The 22263-nt window shown below is 38.4% G+C and overlaps 1 protein-coding gene across 2 annotated transcripts; it reads right to left on the bottom strand.

Moving 5' to 3' along the window:
- Positions 1–1509: 1509 nt before the first annotated feature.
- Positions 1510–17260, bottom strand: c4h4orf48 (chromosome 4 C4orf48 homolog). 2 transcript variants are annotated; one of them, XM_039751719.1, is made up of 4 exons: positions 17155–17260; positions 16682–16839; positions 10549–10637; positions 1510–3305 (listed from the first exon to the last, which is right to left on the bottom strand). In XM_039751719.1, the coding sequence occupies exons 2-4, from the start codon at positions 16806–16808 to the stop codon at positions 3234–3236; spliced, it is 288 nt and encodes a 95-aa protein (XP_039607653.1). In that variant the 5' UTR covers positions 16809–16839; positions 17155–17260; the 3' UTR covers positions 1510–3233. The 2 variants fall into 2 exon arrangements, with proteins under 2 accessions (XP_039607653.1, XP_039607652.1); XM_039751718.1 differs by lacking the exon at positions 17155–17260 and adding an exon at positions 17025–17148.
- Between the last annotated feature and the right edge of the window lie 5003 nt (positions 17261–22263).

The following is a 22263-nucleotide window of genomic DNA, read 5'->3' as shown; positions in this document are numbered from 1 at the left end:
CTCAGTCCTAGCCACAAATGCCTTCTTCGGGCCTCCACACCTCCTCTGTGCCGTCCTGCCTCCTCCCGACTCCAGCGCTGAATGAATGGAGACGGTCCCTTTATGCAGTCCCGGATGAGCCCCAGGTGTTCCGGCATTCCTCCCTTGGCCACGCCCTGCGCGGCAGAAGTGCCGCTGTCCTCCCGGCAGCTCTCCGGGTGCCGTCCTAAATCTTCCCCCCAGCACTTCCGCCACACCAGGTAACCAGGTCCCCAAGGCATTGGGGCGCCTCCTGGTGGTGACCAGTGGCCCCTACAGGGTGGAGCTTCCATGCCCAGTACCCGTGGCCCCCAGAGCAACCAGGAAGGCGGCCCCCACGTGATCCAGGGTGGGCTCTGACCCTCTTCCGGTCCCTCACGGCGTCCCGGCCGGGTCGTTGCCCCTGGCATCCCTGACAATATATATATATATAGTATATATATATATATATATATATATATATATATATATATATATATATATATATATATATATATATATATATAGACAATATACCCCTGCACCTTAATTTGACCCTTAAGTAAGAGACAAATAGAACCAAGATGGGTTTAACTCTAGCCATTCAAATTGATAGTACATATTTTTAATGGCACAGGCAGATTTCTTTACTTTGGTATCTTCTGTTGTTTTCTGGTGTCAGGGATGCCAGGGGCGACGACCTGGCCAGGACGCCTTGAGGGACCGGAATAGGGCATGCACCTACTTGGGATCACGTGGGGGCCGCCACCCTGGTTGCTTTGGGGGCCACGGGTTAAGGGCTTGAAAGTCCAACCCTGTAGGGGCCCGTGGTCACCGCCAGGGGATGCCCCAATGCCTTGGGAGCCCGGGACCTCAGCACTTCCGCCGCACCAGGAAGTGCTGGGGGGAAGAGAAGCAGGGACACCCGGAGTGCTTTCGGGAGGACAGCCAGCACTTACGCCACACTAGGGCGTGTCGGCGGGTGATTGCCGGTGAGCACCTAGAGCACATCCGGGTGTGGATAAAAGGGGCTGCCTCCCTTCATTCGAGGCTGGAGTTGGGTGGAAGAAGGACAAGGTCAGAGACGAGAGAGAGAGTGGAGGCGGCCCGAAGAGTGAAGGCATTGTGTGGCCAGGACTTTTTGGGGTTTTGTGTGTGCACTTTAATCTTGTAAATAGTGTAAATAAACATGTGGTGGTGAATTTACAACATGTCTGCCTGTCTGTGCCCGGGTATCGTTCACACTGGTGACATTTAAATTGGGTTACTAGGCTGGTACCCAAGATCCTAAACCTGTGCCTGACCAGTCTGTTCACAATATGTATTCATATCTTTTTACAGCATGATGCCAAACTTCTGATTAGCAAGAGTAAGACAGCACCAGAGGCAGATGGACAATTAAAACATTTTATTATTTAAACAAAAATGATGTAAACAGCAAAGAAAACATTCTCATTAACAAATGTTAAAAATCAGTTCAGATAATAGGTAAACATCCTAATACTTTTAAACAAAAGTTTTGTTTGGCTGCAAGTACAACTGAACATGATTGGTAGCATATGAACATACCTCACAGGTGAGCCAGTGGTACTGCTCAGTACTCAGTTATATAAAGAGCTATAAGAAGGATGAAGACATAGTGCATGTTCAGACAAAAAGCCTTCAGCAAATACAAAGGTGTCTTTTTTCCGAAAAGATTCTATTTCTGGTGACAACAAAAACATTTACATCACACACAAAAATGGAAACACCCTAACAGACTGTTAAGTGTAATCACAGTTTGGTGAAACTTTTTAAATCTCAGCTAACCTTGCAGCTATTTATAGCACAGTTACAAGGACACATTGTCAGACAGATAATATGGAGGCGCAAAGAGTAATTATTTAAATGGTTACATTAATGGATGACACCAATTTAGAAATTGTGATTAAACTACCAATTTTCCACATAGAGATCAAACAACAATATCTGCATAAATATTTGGTGAAGTGTTTTGAATTTACCACCAAGGTACTTGAGGTTTTTGAGCGTAAAGATACTGAAACACTGACATTATTTATGCTGTGTAGAGGAAATTAAACTTTAACTTCAAAAACAAGTCCCTCCTCTGACCTATTTTGCATAGTCAGTGGAAGCTGCATTAGGTGTGGAGTACCATGAAAATTTAAATGCAGATGCCATATGAAGATGAATTGCATCTATATACTTAAATCACACTTTTTAGGTCCTGGGTTTCCTTTTGCCAGGGCTTTTTCTGTATTCAGTATGATGTATGTATGCATGTATGTGTTACAACTTAACCCACTATAAATGTAATCCTCCTGGAAAGGAAAAAAAAAGTTTAAATTGGCTTTATACTGTATCAGAAAAATGTCTGCAGTTATCACTGTGTATTTTATAGTATAAACGTTTTACCCAGTTTGATATATTTTAATGTTATATTACTGCTCAAAGGGATGTCAAAAAACATAGCTGATAGCTGATAAGAATTTAGATATATTATTTCACCTTTAGCTTTGCCACCTTTGTCCACAAAGTTTTTTTCTAATTTTCAATAACCCCCCTACTCATTTCATTTTTGTAGATGATGTGGTAGAAGATAGTGGTTGGACAAGATTTTTGGCTTGTTCAGCCCAGTATGCTTTTGTATGGTTAATGAGCTATGCTGTAATGCCACTTTGCGTGTCCCTTTATAAATGTATATTGTAATAGTTACCAAACATTAGACTGTTAAAAGTTACCACGCTTATTCAGTTTCGGGGAAGGCCCCTTAATATTCCGAAGTTTCTGTTCTTGATGGATGAGTGCCTCACCCTGGGGTGGTTAAATTGGTTTCACAATAGGATTTCTTTTCTATACTAATGATGTTACAAAATTAAACACAGAAAATATGAATACACAAACACTGCATTTCTGAAAAGTCTGACAACAGTAATGCTTGAAACTGACGCTTTGGACAAAGGCTGTAGTAGTGGGCATAGACTGAATCATTAAATGTTTGTGATATTTTCTTTTCATTCATGCTACAGCAACATGGCAATCAAACAAAATGTTTATACTGCTTCATGATGGCAAAATATCAGTTATTTTATATATTATAAGCTGCCTGATTAGTTCCTTACTGACTTTTCTCATTTTATTATATTTTGAAAACAGATCAATAAACATTTTACAGATTATTGTTGAAAAACTGTATTTCTACTTGTCTGGACACTCATATCCTGGGGAATTCCTGTTCAGCTTAGCGCATTGGTGGGCAAGCAGTCACACAGAGCTCTCTTCTCCACTCCCAATAGAAGTGTTTCAGTCTGTTAAAGCAAAAAATGGAAAGCGTTAAATACTAGTACAAAAATTATATTTTGTGACAATTAGACTAAATGTGACAACATTTAATATTGTGTAAGGAAAACTGCACCAGAACAAACAGATAGAACCTTCATTGGCCATACACTGACTAAACAAATCCTACTGGAGCAAGTTTACCACGATGTATTAGGTGATCCTCTATCATGCTAAGATGAGGCCCAGCAATGCAGTGTCTTGTACAATGGGTCTTTAAGATAACAAACAGTAAACACTTGGTGTTTTGCAACTTTCAAGAAACACTCCTACATTCAAAGTCAAGCATTGAAACTTTGTTACTTTTACAGTATAAAGAGAAGAAAATTAGCAAAATTATATGAATAGTACAGTATATATATATATATGTATATATGTGTGTATATATATATATTTGTATATATATATATATATATACTGTATATATATACTAGGAGGCTATGCACCCCATGCTCGCTTCACTCGCCAACCCCCAGTCCTGCGCTATGTGCAAGCCACTTCGCGTCTCTGCTGCTCGCATATGTGGATTTCACTTTCACCAAACAACAAATCTTTTAATTCTCACGTATATGCCTCTTCATTGGGAAGAAATGCTACTTTTCCCTGATGGCAACACGAATTAGACAACCTACAAGTCTCCAACTTAAAGTTTAAATCTGAACAATATATTCCATGTCTTTTTGCTGTTCCAATATTTCTGTTTGTATGCGCTAATAATTTCTGTTTGTTTGTGCTAATGCGATCTTTACTATCATTTTTTTAAGACTTTTGAATTTTAGTACTTTCATTATCTCTAAACTGCTCTGCATGTGTATCGCATCAACGTTGGAACCTCTTTATGACGTTCTACTGGCCCTTCGGTGGTTAAATCTCTTGGCACAAAGTCTTGTCTTGTGGGACTTGAAAGTATCTCTTTGAAAAAGTCACGTCTCACCCCAGGCTAAAATGTCTTGTCTCCTCCCAGTTTTTTTTTTATAATAGATATGTCCTTATATATAATTTGATACTATCCGTGTGTATGGTGTTCGCGTCAATATGTATGGTGTTTGCGTCAGTACCCTGTATGTATGGTGTTCGAGTCAATAACCCGTATGTATGGTGCTCGCATCAATACCTCGACTCAATACAAGTTAGAACCATGCAATGGGACTCTGCCTCTGTAGTTAGAACATAAAGTGGCAAACGCGGACGCAGTATTGCATTTGAATGCTTCAGTGACGCCGCTGGACAGCCGAGTATAGTAAGTCAGTGTTGGTTCGAGCAGATAACAGTAAGTTTGGTTGGTTTTTGGAACGTTTGTTTGGTAGGGCGTACTTTCCAGGACTAACACCGTCGACTGACTTAAGCCATTCGACAGCTTCGGAACCGTAAGTAATTTAGAACGTATCGCCATTTGCTTGGTACGTCGAAATCTATCTTTGGTCAGTTCGGTTTTGGCATCCGTCCTTCTGACATCTATTGGCAAACTGAATAATGATGGCTGGGTATTAACAACGGTCATTGTTTAAATTTTAGCCAATCTCAGATCTAAAATGACCACGCCAACATAATTATTACTCCGATTCTGATTACAGTCGTAAAATATGGTTTGTTTTGAAAATTTGTTTGCCAGAAAAAATCAAATGAGGTGCGCCGAAGAGCTGAGTTAATGTCTCGCACCCCCGTTTAAACAGGAAGCTATTCATGACATCGGCAAAAAAGGTCTATTTTAAGCACAAATCAATGCCATGATAACAAAATAATTTCAAGGACATAAAAAAACAAATAATTCTTTGCAGAGAAAAAGTATGGATTTCACAAACGTAGAATTTGTAGCCCAATTCGATCGGGCTCCCAGTCGCTAGTATATATACTGGGGGAGAGAGAATCTCTAAGGAACTACCTCCCCTGAGACACTAGAGGGCAGCCCTACTGGGTAGCTGTGGCACTACTGATTCCCACAAGGCATGCAAGTACTTGGAGTCTGGTACTGCCCTGTTGGGTTTTGTGGGGGCCACCAGGGAAATCTGGCATGCCCTACATAACTGCTAAAAAAAATTAAAGGAACACTTTGAAAACACATATCTCAATAGGGAAAAACATCATGCTGGACATCTATACTGGTATGGACCGGGTAGTGTGTTAGGAACAAAAGGAGGCCACATCATTGGATGGAAATGAAAAATTTCAATCTACAGAGGGCTGAATGCAAAGACACTCCAAAAATCAAAGTGAAAAAATGATGTGGCAGCCTAGTCCATTTTGCCAAAATTTCATTGAAGCACCTCAAAATCATACTCAGTAGTTTGTATGGCCCCTATGTGCTTGTATGCATACCTTACAATGTCAGGGCATGCTCCTAATGAGACAACAAATGGTGTCCTGGGGGATCTCCTTCCAGATCTGAACCAGGGCATCACTGAGCTCCTGGACAGTTTGAGGTGAAGCTTGGCGGCATCAGATGGACTGAAACACAATGTCCCAGAGGTGTTATGTTGGATGTAGGTCAGGCGAGCGTGGGGGCCAGTCAATGGTTTCAATTCCTTTATCCTCCAGTAACTGCCTGCATACTCTCACCACATGAGGCCGGGCATTGTCATGCCCCAATAGGAGCCCAGGACCCACTGCACCAACATAAGGTCTGACAATGGGTCCAAGGATTTCATCCCAATACCTAATGGCAGTCAAGGTGCTGTTGTCTAGCCTGTAGAAGGTCTGTGCATCCCTCCATGGATATGCTTCCTCAGACTATCACTGACCCACCTCAAAACTGGTCATGCTGAACGATGTTACAGGCAACATAACATTCTCTATGGCTTCTCCAGACCCTTTCACATCTGTCACATGTGCTCAGGGTGAACCTGCTCTCATCTGGGAAAAGCACAGGGCACCAGTGGTGGACCTGCCAATTCTGGTATTCTATGGGAAATGCCAATCAAGCTCTGCGGTGCCGAGCAGTTAGCACAGGGCCCACTAGAAGACGTCAGACACTCAGGCCACCTTCATGAAGTCTGTTTCTGATTGTTTGGTCAGAGACATTCACACCAGTGTCCTGCTGTAGCTCATTTTATAGGGCTCTGGCAGTGCTAATCCTGGTCCTCCTTGCCCAATGGAGTAGATACCGGTCCTGCTGATGGGTTAAGGACCTTCTACAGCCCTGTTCAGCTCTCCTAGAGTAACTGCCTGTCTCCTGGAATCTCATCCATGTCCTTGAGACTGTTGTATACCAGGATTAATTCTATGAATCATCTGCAAGATTTAAGTTAAAGTTTATTATTTTAATCATAGTAATATTGATGAGAATGTACTCAATTTTAAACATGAAATTCATGTTCTGTGCTTAAATATCAGTAGCTAATTTAACAATATGATTTCTGCAAAGAATATGTCTGCTTTAAAAGAATTCAAAAATATGCATTGTATTCCACACTTAAAGAAATACATGCTAAAGAAATGCATGCTTTAGAAATTGAGTATCTAACTTACTCCTCCTATGGCTGACATTTGCATCTATTCAAGAGCTGAATAGCTTTAGCAACCCCACTTGGCTATACATTGTTTAATTTAAGCATTAAGCAGGGTCAATACAGATTTTAGATCTAATTTCATCATTGTAGTTATCATATTTATACTTTTTTACTGTATGACATGCCACTAGAGAAGTCATTGATCACCACTTAATAACTGATACCAATTACATCACTGCCTGAACAAAACGATTGCTACCAATCATTACCTATCAAATCAAATTAGAGAAATGCTTTCAGTAAGTTTACAAATTAAAGAAATGATTTAAGTAAGTTTACAACATTTTTGTATTTTGGATTGTTAGCACTGACCTGATGTAACAATCTAAAGGGGTTGCATTTTAAAAAGTGCTAAAATATCTGACTGCTTCATACTAAGGAACAATTCAACTCCTCTGTAGTTTCTAATTTACCTATGTCTTTTACATGATCTGAACTAAAAATAATAATAAAAATTATATCTCACTGATGAATTATAGATCTTACATATGAAAAGAACTGATTTGCTTTCCAAAGTAATAACACAAATATATAACTACTTCCTAATTATTGTTAGTAAGATGCTATATAAATATAAAGTATAATAATATTATTATTATTGTTATTATTACTATTTTTTTTTAGTGGTTAGCTCTGTTGACTCACTGGTTCAGAGTCCTGGGATCAAATCCAACCCCTTGCATGACATGCCCTGGCTACCCCAGATAACCAAAATGTTTAACATTAATTATATCTCTATACAGTATATTTTTTCTGGAGTAAAAACCTGAATCTGGTGATTGTCTGTGTTGAGGATGCACAATTTGCTGTACCATCAAAAATCTTAAATTGGATGAAACTAATTTGATAATACTGTATATGGATGAAATTCTTGAAACAACTAACAATTTAAACATATAATAATATGGCAATGTGTGATCCACATTTTACCTAACACATAAAATGATCACATCAGTGTCTCAGTCTAGGAATTTGCTCTGTGGTGTCGCTTTCAAGTGCTGCCCAAGCTTTAAGATAATATATAGCATGATGTGAGAAACTGTTGCTATTGCTAACATGAATTAACTATATTGAAACAAACAAGGTAGTCCATAACAGTACATAAGGTTACAAGTCCTGTTTCACAAATTGTGCTAATCCAGGACCCTGCACAGTTTCTCTTTCACCCTTAATTAATCCTTGCATTTTCAAAAGATAAAAGAGTGCTTTGTTGATAGGCTTCCCCCTTCGTGCCTGTGATCTTTTTTTAACAGCAGGCTTCAAGCCTAGGCCCAGATTTTTTGAAGCTTGTTCTTATTTAAGGTATTCTGTGGCTATATGTCACAACAGGGTCAATCCTGAGAAGTAATTATTGCAAGGTATCAACCCACCCAGGATTTGGAGCCATTCCATTACAGGACACATTTACAAGCACACTAACTCTCACAATTTGGCAAAACCTAACATATACTTTTTTGGGATATCTTCTTCTTCTTCTTTCGGCTGCTCCTGTTAGGGGTCACCACAGCGGATCATCTTCTTCCATATCTTTCTGTCCACTGCATCTTGTTCTGTTACACCCATCACCTGCATGTCCTCTCTCACCACATCCATAAACTTTCGTTTAGGCCTTCCTCATTTCCTCTTCCCTTGCAGCTCTATCCTTAGCATCCTTCTCCCAATATACCCAGCATCTCTCCTCTGCACATGTCCAAAACAATGCAATCTCGCCTCTCTGACTTTGTCTCCCAACCACCGTACAACTTGACCTAACCCTCTAATGTACTCATTTCTAATCCTGTTGATCCTCGTCACGCCCAATGCAAATCTTAGCATCTTTAACTCTGCCACCTCCAACTCTGTCTCCTCGTTTCTGGTCAGTGCCACCGTCTCCAGCTCATATAACACAGCTGGTCTCACTACAACAGCAATGACAATATTTATTTATATAGCACATTTTCATACAAACAGTAGCTCAAAGTGCTTTACATATTAAAGAATAGAAAAATGAAAGACATAATTATAAAAAATAAATCAACATTAACATCGAATAAGAGTAAGGTTCAATGGCCAGGGGGGACAGAAAAACAAAAAAAACTCCAGACGGCTGGAGAAAAATAAAATCTGTAGGGATTCCAGACCATGAGACCGCCCAGTCCCCTCTGGGCATTCTACCTAATACTACCGTCCTGTAGACCTTCCTTTTCACTCTTGCTGATATCCGTCTGTCACAAATTACTCCTGACACTCTTCTCCACCCATTCCACCCTGCCTGCACTCTCTTTTTCACCTCTCTTCCACAATCCCCATTACTCTGTACTGTTGATCCTAAGTATTTAAACTCATCCACTTTCGCCAACTCTACTCCTTGCATCCTCACCATTCCACTCTCATTTACACACATGTATTCTGTCTTGTTCCTACTGACCTTCATTCCTCTCCTCTCTAGAGCATATCTCCACCTCTCCAGGGTCTCCTCAACCTGCTCCTTACTATCGCTACAGATCACAATGTTATCAGCAAACATCATAGTCCACGGGGTCTCCTGTCTAATCTTGTCTGTCAACCTGTCCATCACCATTGCAAATAAGAAAGGGCTCAGAGCCGATCCCTGATGTAATCCCACCTCTAAATTGAATGCATCTGTCACTCCTACCGCAGACCTCACCACTGTCACACTTCCCTTGTACATATCCTCTACAACTCTTGTATACTTCTCTGCCACTCCCGACTTCCTCATACAATACCACAGCTCCTCTCAAGGCACCCTGTCATATGCTTTCTCCATGTCCACAAAGATGCAATGCAGCTCCTTCTGGCCTCCTCTAAACTTCTCCATCAACATCCTTAGAGCAAACATTCCATCTGTGGTGTTCTTTCTTGACATGAAACCATACTGCTGCTCACTAATCATCACCTCACTTCTTAACCTAGCTTCCACTACTCTTTCCCATAACTTCATGCTGTGGCTCATCAATTTTATTCCCCTGTAGTTACTGCAGTCCTGCATATCCCCCTTATTCTTAAATATTGGCACCAGTACACTTCTTCTCCACTCCTCAGGCATCTTCTCACTTTCCAAGATTCCATTAAACAATCTGTAGCCATGTAAATAATGTCCAACTCTACACAGGCAGTAGCTGGGGTAAATTAGAAAAGAAAATTCTTAAGCTATGTCTTAGTACATTGCAATACTTTGTTTCGCATAGGTCACTTGAGCTGTGAGGCATACTGTATATGCTAACTACTGTGCTGCGCATTCAAAGTCATTAACAGAAAGTCAAGCTTAATACATTGTGTTATTGTAAGGCACTTAACTATTTCCTTAATACTGTATATTGGTGGTACAGGGTAAAATGTAACATATCACTTTTAATTCCATAACCTGTATCTCTTATGTTTTGGCAGTGTGGCCTAGTGACTAAGCAATTTTACTGCTATTTTACTTAATTTATCAGATGTAAACAAAAAAATATATTGTTATACTATAGATGAGTATTTCTATGAAACACACCAATATAGCAATGAATTCCAGTTAAACGAAAGCATTAAATTTAGATCAGTGCAGCAATTCCAATATACACAAGAATAATGAATGATAAAATACCAAAAAAATTAAACTCATTACAAAATGTAGAATGAAGCTGTTTAAAATAACAAGAGACAGAAATAATTACTCAATTTAAAAATCAGTAGTGGCACACTCAATAAAAAAAAAACAACTTACTCTTGAGTCTAGGTTAAATGCAGTCTTCCTTAAGTCCTGCAGTGCCCTCTGCATGAACTCAAATGCATGACAATCCACACAGGGACGACCTAAAGTAATAAAAAAAAAAAATAGCAGCATTAGAAGCATAGAAGCACAAGAGGAACTAAACCAGGATATGGTCATTCACATACTCACATCTGGATACTTTAAAGATGTTAAGCAACATAACTAACCTAAGATGTGGCGTCAGTTTGTTTCAGGACCATAAATACATATGGTTCTGTATGGGGTATAGTGGGTATAGAAAACAGATGATTAAAGGCATTATGAAGTGGAAATACCTTTCATCTATTTTTAATTCTTTTGAAGGCTGCATACTGATTAATTAGAAGATTAATATTTGCTATTAACAAATTATACCTAAAAACAATGTATCGAGTTTCTGAATTTATCATCATGCCTCCACTTTGTTCCACTCTGCTTCGTTAGTTAATTTTACATGTGTAATATATGTTGGGATAGTGCAGTGAGTTCTTTTATCACAGGTCTGAATTTTAGTTTGGGTACATATTAGTGGAGCATATGCTCTCAATGAGTCTGATCTGGATAAGTTGGTTCCAAGATATACAGTATGGAGAGATGAACAATTTATATTTATAAAATGTCCAATTAAAATGTATATATTTGAAGTCTATGCAATGTCTTCTTATTTTATATATAAAAGTATATACAGTATATAAAATGTGTATATACTGTATACATATATGCAGTACAATATGTATATTGTATATAAAAGTAGTATGAAATCAAACAAGTTAAAAACATCAGATCAAAACCTAGGTCACAATGTTAGTATGAAGAGAGCCCCTGAATATAGTCACCCTCAGTAAATAAAGGATTATGAGATCTTGCTTTTTAAATTGTCTGCTTATTTATTGTGCAGAGAAATACCAGTAGTCTGAGTTAAATAAAGTATGAGTTTAAGTGTATAACATCCAGGAACATAGTGAAGCCTGGTTAATACCAGTGTGGATATCACAGTCACACACATGATCGATATCTGTATGGAGTTTGTACCTTCACCCAGTGTCTGCATGGGTTTTCCTTGATGTATCCCAGTTTTTCTCTCACATGTCCTTAGACATATTTGCCAAATTAATTAGTAATTCTAAATCAGCCACATGAGTGTGGCTATGCGAGTAGAACCTGTAAGAAACTGGTAACCTGTAAGGGAATGTTTTCCTTCTTGTACTTAACATGGCCAGGATGAGCCCCAGGTCTCTGCACCTCAGAATTGGATTAAGCAGGTTGTAGATTGTTAATGGAAATGTTTAAATAGAGTTTGACATGGATTACTAGTGCCCTAAGACAAGACAAGACAAATAGTCCCTTAAAAAAGGACACATTGTAGGCTACAGCATGTGTTTGTGAACAGAGATGTGGCATGTGGTATGAGGGCAGCAGCTGATTCACTCAGTGATTTACAGCTTGGCTGATACGTTCTCTAATTTACATTAACAGCACAGGTTGAGGTAGTGAACAAATATGTGAAATGTACTGTACAGGTGACCTCAAAACCAGACAGATATCAGCTCTGCTGCCAAGCTGTTATCCTGCATAGGGAAAAGTGATCTGAGATATTTTGAGACCTTAGAATCATAGAAACCCTCTGTCATCAGACTGGATGGCCCAGTACAGATTCTACAATAGAATTCCCAGAGGGCATCCCAGTTGGCCTAGGTCTATGTGACTTACAATTGATCATGGACCTCCCAAAGGTTTATTTTCTCCATTGGTGCCACTCAGGTTTTTTGTTTTCCTCTCCTCTAGTGTGAATTGTCTATAATTCAACAGTTAAGTAATGGAGAAATATTGTTGGTTTCCATTTATGCTAATCCATTTCAAACTACTTTGTTTTCCTGTATGTTTAAACAAATTTTGTTTTTATGTGTACTAATTCTGTATTTAGTAATCTGTAAATTTCATACTTACCGATTACCTACGCTTTTGTTACAGTGCTCTGTGCCTGCACTCAGTGAAAAGCACTTGACAAAAATAACCTAAATTGAATAAACTGAGTAGTGTGGAGACAGGAGATACACCTGAACAATCTTCACGGAACACCTGAACAATCTTTATGGACAAACTGTGTTTTATCCTCTATGTTTCACTTCCTCAAAGAAATTGGTAGGCCATGAGCCAGGACCTCCAAGTCAGGAAGCAGCACCCTGTGCAATTGGGCTAAAGGAATTTTCCTTCCCCAAAAGTGATTAGGTGGAGTTGTGACTTTTAGACTGCAGTTGGGAAAGTCCCATACTACACAGTGGTTAGCTCTGCTTCTCTAAGTCTAATTGCACCATATATACCTTCTTCTTCTTTTGGCTGCTCCCATTAGGGGTTGCCATAGCAGATCATGTTTTTCCATATCTTCCTGTCCTCTACATCTTGCTCTTTCACACCCACCACCTTCATGTCCTCTCTCACCACACCCATAAACCTTCTCTTAGGCCAACACTTAGAAATTGCAGGTTAATGTAGAAATAGCTCTTAAACATTTTAGATTTCTTGTATCATTTAGAGACAGTAACTGTATGAAGATAATTTGTACTGGGATGCACAGTGTTGGGGTTGGGTGTTTGAAACACTCAGGCCTGAAATAAGAGAAGAGTGTCCAACAGAATACAGAGTCAGACAGCAGCCTTAAACTAGAGAAGAGCTTATGAAATGTATGATAGCCCAATGAGGTTCCAGTGAAAGAGACACATAAGGAAACATACTTTTAAAGGAGTAATGAAGTACTGAAGAAGTGGGCCAAGCTATAGGCTGATCACATCCTGAACCTTTGTAACAATAACAGATCAAAATTATAGATTTTTTTTTACAATGTACTTATGTGTCATCCAGAGGCAACTGGATAAACTCTTCCTAGATGACATGTCTGCAGCATGAAGGAGAAATTATACATTTGGCTGGGAATGGCTCCAGCAGACCCCCGTGACCCTGTAATTAGGATATAGCGGGTTGGATAATGGATGGATGAATGGATAGATGGAAAGGCCAAATATCAACAGACACTAGCCAAGTGAAACAGTGATCAGAATTTTCTGAACAAAATAAGTCAAATTCTGTGAACAGCATAAATGACAAATAACCTAAGGAATCATTTAATTAAGCCTACTGTAGCTCTTCATGGTCTAAATGTTTAGTAGTATGGCTTGTAGGAGGACTTTCAGGTATTGCTTTTGCCAGTTGTTGCCACAAGGCAGCTAGTTAAAAAAGAACTGGAAGTCAAGCTTCAATTTATGCACCAGCTTAAGACAGAAATTTAAAAAAGCTTAATGTCATCACCCTTCAACAAAACTGGTCCTGTGATCTACTTGAAGTATGAAATCATGTTTTGCTGTTCTTACAAAAAGAAGTATAAGTAAAGTTAATTAAAAGTATTTGTTTTTTAATAATTAAAATCAATAATGTCAAGCTCATTTCAAAGAAAAACACACTGTATGTTTTAAAGTCTCATGTACAGAATACTGATTTGTTGCATAAAATTTTAAATGGAGTGTGTTGTGTATCAACTTTCATTTTAAATATCCATCCATCCATCCATTCTCCAACCCGCTGAATCCGAATACAGGGTCACGGGGGTCTGCTGGAGCCAAACCCATTTTAAATATACACATATATAACTTCTATAGCTCATTTCTAATTCTAATTCTCATTTTCTTTTGCTTTGCACTTTGTTAGTTGGCTTTGGGTTGTCATGTGTACTTGGTATGGTGGCCAGTGATGATGCGATACATGCAAAGTAATATATAAAAGAAGATTTAATAGACTAAGTTTGTATTTTCAGACTTGAGTTTGATTACTGAGTTGGTGACTTTCTGTGTGGTGTATGTATTTTATATCCACCGGGGTTTCTTCCACATTCAGAAGATGTACATACATGTTCAGTGTGTTTGTCAGCATGTTTCTGTGACTAGCATCTCAAAAAGGGTGGCTCCTTACCTTACATCTGTTGCTACCTAGCATAAGCTCTTTTTGACCTTGTAAAGCATAATACTGTAGATAGATAGATAGATAGATAGATAGATAGATAGATAGATAGATAGATAGATAGATAGATAGATAGATAGATAGATAGATAGGCATATACATTGATTCCGACTTTAAGCATAAAAAATTGTGAGCACTAAACAAATGAAAATTCACTATTTTAAACACATTTTAAATCGTTTCTAATTCTTACAGTCTTGCTACACAAGTGAAGATATTAGACCCAAGTCATGAATTATGGTTCTAAAAAACTTCTCTGACCACATTTTCTTCACTCTTCTCCACAAAGTGAAGACCAGATAAAACCAAAAATACCAAAATTTAATAAGGTCTAACATGTGTCTTTGGAATGTGTCAGAAAAGCCAATGTTCCAAAAAACAAAAAACACAGAACCTGGAACAGCATGCAGATTACACAGGTACTGTGGCAAGGGTAGGAATCCGACTAAGTGCTATGAAGCAGTGAGACAATAAAGCTAACCACTATGCTATTATTCTTTTATAATTTAAGTTGTGAAATGTTTCATTTTTCAGACTGTGCTCTTGTCATCTTCTTGTTAACTGAGATATTATTTTTAAAAGGGAAAATTGAGAAAACTACTCACATAATAAGACCCCATCAACAGACCTTCGGGACTTAATCTGTCTACCCTCTCAGTTCAAGTTCACTTCAGTTTCACACTATTTTCAGTATCTTCTTCCAGTGCCTACTATGGAATTCCCAGATACCCTTACACCAGTCAAGAAATAAATATTTCCAGCGTGTCCTGATTTGCCCATGGTATCCTCCCATAGGGCTGTGCCTTTTACACCACTTTTGTGTGCAAACAGCTGGCTCTTCATGATCCAGAGAACCATCGTTCTACACTGAGTTCCTCGCAAACAGCAGAGTTTCTCACCCTATTAAGTCTAACAAAATTGTTATATTATTCAGCATATTCTAATGGTGTGGTGGCATGGTGGTGCAGTGCTTAACATTGCTACTTCACTGAACCAGTATCCTCTGTTCAAATCCTGCGCCTGGCTATTGTTCATGTGGTGCCTGCACATTCTTTTCCTGGGTTTTCCTCCTCCCACATGCCCAAAGATGTGCATACTAGCCTAACTATCAAATCTAAAATTAGCCCCAATGTAAGTGTGAGCAAGGATGTGTTAGTGGGCACTGCACTGGACTGGCACCATATTGTGCCTTGTGCACAGGTGCTACTAAGATTAGTAATTTTGAGAATGTTATGTTCTGTATAGTGTGGTGCAGTGGTAGCATTATTACCTTGCAAGAAGGCGACTTGAGGTCATGTCCCAGGACATTCCTGAGTGGAGTTTACATACCATATTCTCCTTGTGTCCACATAAGTTTCCTCTAAGTGTTCTGATTTCCACCAAAATTTCAAAGACATGCAGGTCGGATGCATTTGTGTGTGTGCAGGTTTGTGACTGTGTGTATGTGTGTTCTCCATGTGATGGACTGGCGCCCTGTTCAGGGATTGTTCTTGCCTTGTTTCCCTATGGTTTCTGAGACAGCCTCCAGCTTCCCCATGACTTTGACCTTAAAGTATGGATTAAGAAAATGAATGGATGAATGTTCTGTACTGTAATCTTTTAAACTGTATTGTTCACAAATAATAAAGTGTCAAGCACTGCAGGCCAGAAGGAAAAATTTGGGAAAAAATGTGCTCATGCTTTCTCAACCTACTGACACTGTTAACACTGCCTAGTTACTATTTGTGAGAACCTTTTTAATTCAAAGCAATGGGCACAGTCTTCATAGCATATTCAAATTTAAATGAATACAGTGGTCTAATGCTTTTGCTAACATTTTTGATAATAAAAATAATGATATAAATCTATTCATTTATTTTCTAAATCCACTTTATTCATTATCTATTAGCAGGACGCCCGCCGATCGCCTAGGGACACGAGTGCATTAGTAAAAGTGTGTTAGCAACACAACTGGATGATGACAGAATAGCTTAATATTTAGTCAACATCCACCAGCCACCTCCTCAGAACATCCCACAGGAATCCTCAAAACATAACCTGAGGAACTGAATCTTGAATTGATCCGACAGTTACAGAAAAAAAAAGAAAAGATACTCACTTTCTGCTGGAATGACAGTGCCGGCCTCTGGGCTACTTGCGCGTATTGGCTTCACCCATATCGATGCCATCAGTGCCACCGTGAGCACCAAAAAGAGCATAGGCTGCGAGACTGGAGGAAGCGCCATGGCCGGGGTCCGCCGCGGAGCTCTGCCAAGGCTGCAAATGATAAGCAACGATAAAGCATAGGGCTTTAAACATTTAAACCAACATGACAGCATGCGAAAACATGGCACAGACAGAACAAAGACCTGAAGCGGCGTCATGTACAAAACACAGGTAGCTAAATAACATTATAAAATGCTGTCACTCAAGATTGACCAATATAAGGCATTGTTAAGCACCTGATCCTCAAAACCAATAGGTAAATCAGTATAGCTGTTCTGTATTTTTAAATCTGCCAGAGTCCGATTAAAGCCATCAGGAAGCTCTTTCACAAAAGAGAAGAACCCCCACCTCATACCAGCCGTTTACCTTTGGGAGTCGAAGATGCACACAGAAATTGGCAGGAGTGTCAACCAATCAAAGCGCTCCGCGCGCCGGTTTTACAAAACGCAAAATTGAATGAAAATACGGATTGATCCCTTACGGCCACCGTTCAAAATGTAATCGTGTTGTAAAGCTTCTTTGCCGGGATACTGCGACTGCGAGTGTGTGTGTGTGTGAGTGTGTGCGTGTGTGTGTATGTGTCTCACTCGTACGGAGACAAAAGGGAAAATTGATAATTACAGCTCGATCTGTTAGCAGTTTAATTCACCTGTCGAATGATGCAATCTGTGGCAAAAAGCATGTAATATGTCTAGAATTCCATATTTATAGCTTGTAAAAATACAAGGATTTACAGATGGTCAATGGATGTAACTGGAAACGAAAGATGTCCATTTAAGATAAAAAATACATTTTACAGGAAAATATCACCGTGAAATATATGTAAACAGTATAATATGTAAAGGATGCATTACTTTTAATATGTTTAAAAATCAAAAAATATCTAATTTAGTAATGGGACACCAAATCCGAGTTCAATAATCAAGAAAATTAATGGTACTACCACGAGAATCATCCATCCGTTATCCAACCTGCTATATCCTAACTACTGGGTCACGGGAGCCAATCCCAGCCAACACTGGGCACAAGGCAGGAAACAAACGCCGGGCAGGGTGCCAGACCACCCACACAACACAAGCACACACTAGGGACAATTTAGAATCGTCAATGCACCTAACCTGCATGTCTTTAGACTGTGGGAGGAAACCGGAGTACCCGGAGGAAACCCACGCAGACACGGGGAGAACACGGGAAGCGAACCCAGGTCTCCTAACGGCGAAGAAGCAGCGCTACCCACTGCGCAACCGTGACGCCCACCTTGAGAATCAAAAATAGGAAAAAAATTAATTACGTGGCAAATTTTAATATGCCAAAACTTCGGCTTAAACATCGAGATGTGATGTGTTTACTGCACAATTCAAGACATTTAATTTACCAATGTTATATGTGATTACTTGGCTTTATTAGCACTTAATCCCGCATGGAATGTATGCAGCCTTTGTTTCAGTTTACAGACCTGTTAATGCTTAATAGTAGGAGTGGAATATTTTAAGATTTTAAAAATAAGCATAAGTAAACAAATTGTCTCTTACATTGTATTATCGTTTACAATGTGCTAGTTAGTGCTTCACTTGTAGAAACACAAAAGCTATTCTATCATGATTTGTAGTTGGTAGACTTTGAACCTTCATCCTTTACAATACAAAAGCTTACTATCTAAGTTTAATTACCAATACATAGAATTCCTGGTATTCAATCAGTGTTGGGTATTTGATTTGTAAACAGTACTGCTGGAATGGAGGTTTATGAAGATAAATGAATGAGTGGATGGACACATAACAAATGGCTTTGCTGCCTTCTCTTAAAATGTGTTTCAATCCATGAAAAGTTTTGACAAAACTGAGTCATTCAGCCCAACATTGCTAACAATCCTTACTCAGAAAACATTTGAATATATTGTCATGTTAAGATTTGAAAGTCATCAAAGTTGTCTACTATACTGCTTTGTTTCTTATTGCATATTATGGTATAATGTGCAAATAAACAATTTTATCATGAAGCTTTCATTTCTGCTCCTGTACTCTAATTTTAAAAATTACATTTAAAGTAACATCTGGCATCCTTTCAGAAACTAAAATATTGTTTTTGTCACCTTTCATTATTGTTTTGCTTAAAGTGAAATGATTGAACCTTTTTTATAGCTAATACCCTACAGTCACTCTGAACCTTTTCTAGCCTTTGGACAGTAGGAGGAAACTGGAGCACCCAGAGGAAACCCACAGAGAGACAGGGAGAACCCAAGGCAGCAGCACACTGCACAACCATGCTAACAATATAAATATATAGTAAGTAAAATGTAACATTTTACAAGAGATAAAATTAGCATCGTTAGGGAAAATATGTACTGGCAAGTATCGCTATCACATTCTTTCTGACTGCCAAATCCACCACATCAGGTGCTGCAGTCATGTTCACTATACATTCCTATCATTGATCTAAATGGCTTCTGTCATTTTATCTGGGCATTCATAAACAACAAGCACTACCTTCATATCATTCTTCAGTGCAGTATCATAAGCACATTCTGTTTGTTAATAGAAAGCATCCTCGTTTTCTTTGTCAGCATCTTTTATAGGCACATTTTTATATTAAATTATTTTGCTCTGATGCTGATGATTTATCCTAAGAGTAACTTCTTCAAATGCCTACTAATTACATTGCCAAATTTTATTTTTATATTATCATTGTAGAATTGTGCTTTCCAGTATCTATGGTGACATTTTTTCTTGCACAGATTTCAGTATATGGTATTTGCTCAACTGTTGTCTTGACTTTCAAAGGTTTCTGGCCATTATAGACTAAAACATTCCATGTTGCAATCAGCAAATCATGTTTCCTTTAAACTCGCCTTGGTTGATGTTCCCTTTATTGTCCAATTATTTCTGTTAGGTTTTCTGGGATGGGGCCATAAGTCCTCTGCCAACTCACCACTAGGAAGAGTGGTTCATTTATTCCAGCATGCTGTACTCCTACAAGCTGCCTTCAACTCAGCTGCAGAATATCATCCACCCCTTCTCAGTTAATCTTCTGCCTTGACCCTTGGATTCTGTTGTTGATATGTTAATAGGTTCATTATCATCAGCCCTAGAAATGTGCCCTGCTGCCTGCACCGCCAATCTGACATGCCTGGTTTCACATTTCACCCAGGTAACCATGCCAGGACCCCATCTCTCACGGTCGCAAAACTGTTTCTCTGAAGGGACTGATTATTGCATCTTACCCTTGAACAGAGTCACTCATCTTAACAGGGTTCAACATTTGTAGGTGATAGTGGAGATGCAGTAAAGATACAAAGTAATATGCTTTATTATGGAGGATATTACGTGCTGCAATATACACTTTTTTGAGCTCATGGATATAACATTTAGATACAATATTCATCCATTTTATGCTTATAAAATGATTCACTGATTTGTCTGACACACGTTTTTTTTTCCTTATAGTATTTCAGCCACCACTAACCAAACTATATAACAAGTCTTTTAGCTAATCTAGGTTTGAACTGGTTTGTGTTTACTACAGTCGACACTAGTTGACTCTCAAAGTGCTTTGTAAAATATGAAGCCAGAACCAATTAGGTGCCCTAGCTCTTCCATTAAAGAATTTAAATAACCCTAATTCACGGCTGCTCAAGTTTTGCCTTATAGAGTCATAATGGCTGCAGGTTTTTTGTTTATTTCAATTTCTTTATTATATTTGCAGAAACCAATTATTCCTGCTGAAGTAATTATTCCTCGAGTAACATTTTTGCATTTCATTTTTGTTAACTCACTTGTTAAGCTTCCCAGCCCTTAATCAGTTATTTAAATCTTTAACAGTAATGAAATGTTTGGTTTTATATTTCATAATAGTCATTTGTATCTATCACTGGAAATTTATGCATGAGACCAAGCGGCATTCCACATCCTCTAGCCCAGGGGTGGGCAAAGTTGTTCCTGGAAGTCCATAATGTCTGCGGGTTTTTGTTCCAACCCAATGGCCTAATAAGAAGCACTTATTGCTCAAGTGACATTTCTGCTGCAAAATCTTAACGAGCGAGTCAACTAAAATGAACTCTCATTGCTTATTTTAGTCTTAAACAGCTGAATTCTTGGTTTTTAATTGCTCCTTATTAGCAATAAAATTAGCAAATGACTAAAGAAAGCAGCAGTTCTCCATTTAGCTTGTTACCATTGACACCTCTGTGCATATATCATGCACTATTTGGATTAATTAAATACTTGGAAGAAAAGTGAAAAACTGAAAATTACTCCACCGTTTTGGATTTTAAATCATTTGGATGATATCCTTAGAAAGGGGAAGAAAATCTAGAATATGAGAATAAGCTGACATGGCAGAGTTAAAGCACTAACAAGCCATGACATTTAATTATTGGCAAGAATTGCTTTCTAATTAAGTAACTGGGTTGGATCAAAAACCTGCAACCACTTTGGCCCTCCAGGATTGACTTTGTCCACCCCTCCATCTAGCCTGTTCTGATTAAAAAATAGTGAGGACTACCTAGCTTATTTCCTAGTAAATGCACTCTTCTAGTAGACAAGTAAGAGGTCATTCCTGTTTGACATGCACATATTCACTTTTCTTGTTCCTGAACTTAAAGCTACACCCTCTTGTCTTTCTCTCTCTTTTCATAAGCTTTCTACTGGGGCATCTGTCATTGTCTCCCCATATCTTAGCCTAGACATAAGGTTTTCATTTCTTTCACTGCTTTGAAGTTCCTTATTCTGTTGCCTGTATGATGCTTTATATTAATTAGGATCAGCCTTGTGCAATGAAAAGCATATATTTGTGGTATAAAATTAAAAGAAGAGTAACAATACAACAAAATGTCTAGCAACAAATTTATAAAATAAACTGTGATCCACACTGACATTGTAGTTCACCTATAACAATTCTGTAATTTTTTAAATATACATAGAGGAGTATTCATTAAGACAAACTGATAAAACCTATCCATCCTTTAATTTTCTGAACTGTAAAATATCCATCCATCTATGATTCTAACATTACATAGTCACACATTTAAAGATTATCTTCTATAAGCTGTTATAAATTAATAAAAAGGATGTACATCCTAAGATAACTGACATCGAGTCAAAGACGCCAGTTTATTTGTATATTATAGCTATCATTTTTCTGAGTTCATCTAACAAAATTTAAGGTTCCAGGGACCCATAGTAAGGGTTTAACAATAAGGTGCAACAACAAATCAGTATATACAAAAACAGAACATATGTTAAAAAAAAAAAAAAATCTCTATTTTATATATCAAATACTGTACATGGGTAGATATTTAATAATGTTTTATATACTGTATATAACTGTTTCCTGGGATTTCTGTAAAAAACACAATAAGAATCTGAACACATTTAGAGGCTTTTGGTGTAACTCATTCTGATATTTGTCAATGTATGCCTTTAACTTAGAACGGCGTTACTTCCTGATGTAATTCCTCCACAAATTCTGATGCTGTAA

The sequence above is a fragment of the Polypterus senegalus genome, chromosome 4 (genome assembly GCF_016835505.1).
Source record: "Polypterus senegalus isolate Bchr_013 chromosome 4, ASM1683550v1, whole genome shotgun sequence".
NCBI classification, from domain to species: Eukaryota; Metazoa; Chordata; class Cladistia; order Polypteriformes; family Polypteridae; genus Polypterus; species Polypterus senegalus.
This window is presented reverse-complemented; position numbering and strand designations above follow the sequence as displayed.

Excerpts from the sequence above, each read along its gene's own strand:
- c4h4orf48 (XM_039751719.1), bottom strand. The coding sequence starts at position 16,808 with ATGGCGCTTCCTCCAGTCTCGCAGCCTATGCTCTTTTTGGTGCTCACG. Across the intron at positions 10,638-16,681 it reads CACTGTCATTCCAGCAGAAA|GTCGTCCCTGTGTGGATTGT; the intron begins GTGAGTATCTTT and ends TTATTACTTTAG. Across the intron at positions 3,306-10,548 it reads CATTTAACCTAGACTCAAGA|ACTGAAACACTTCTATTGGG; the intron begins GTAAGTTGTTTT and ends TTGCTTTAACAG.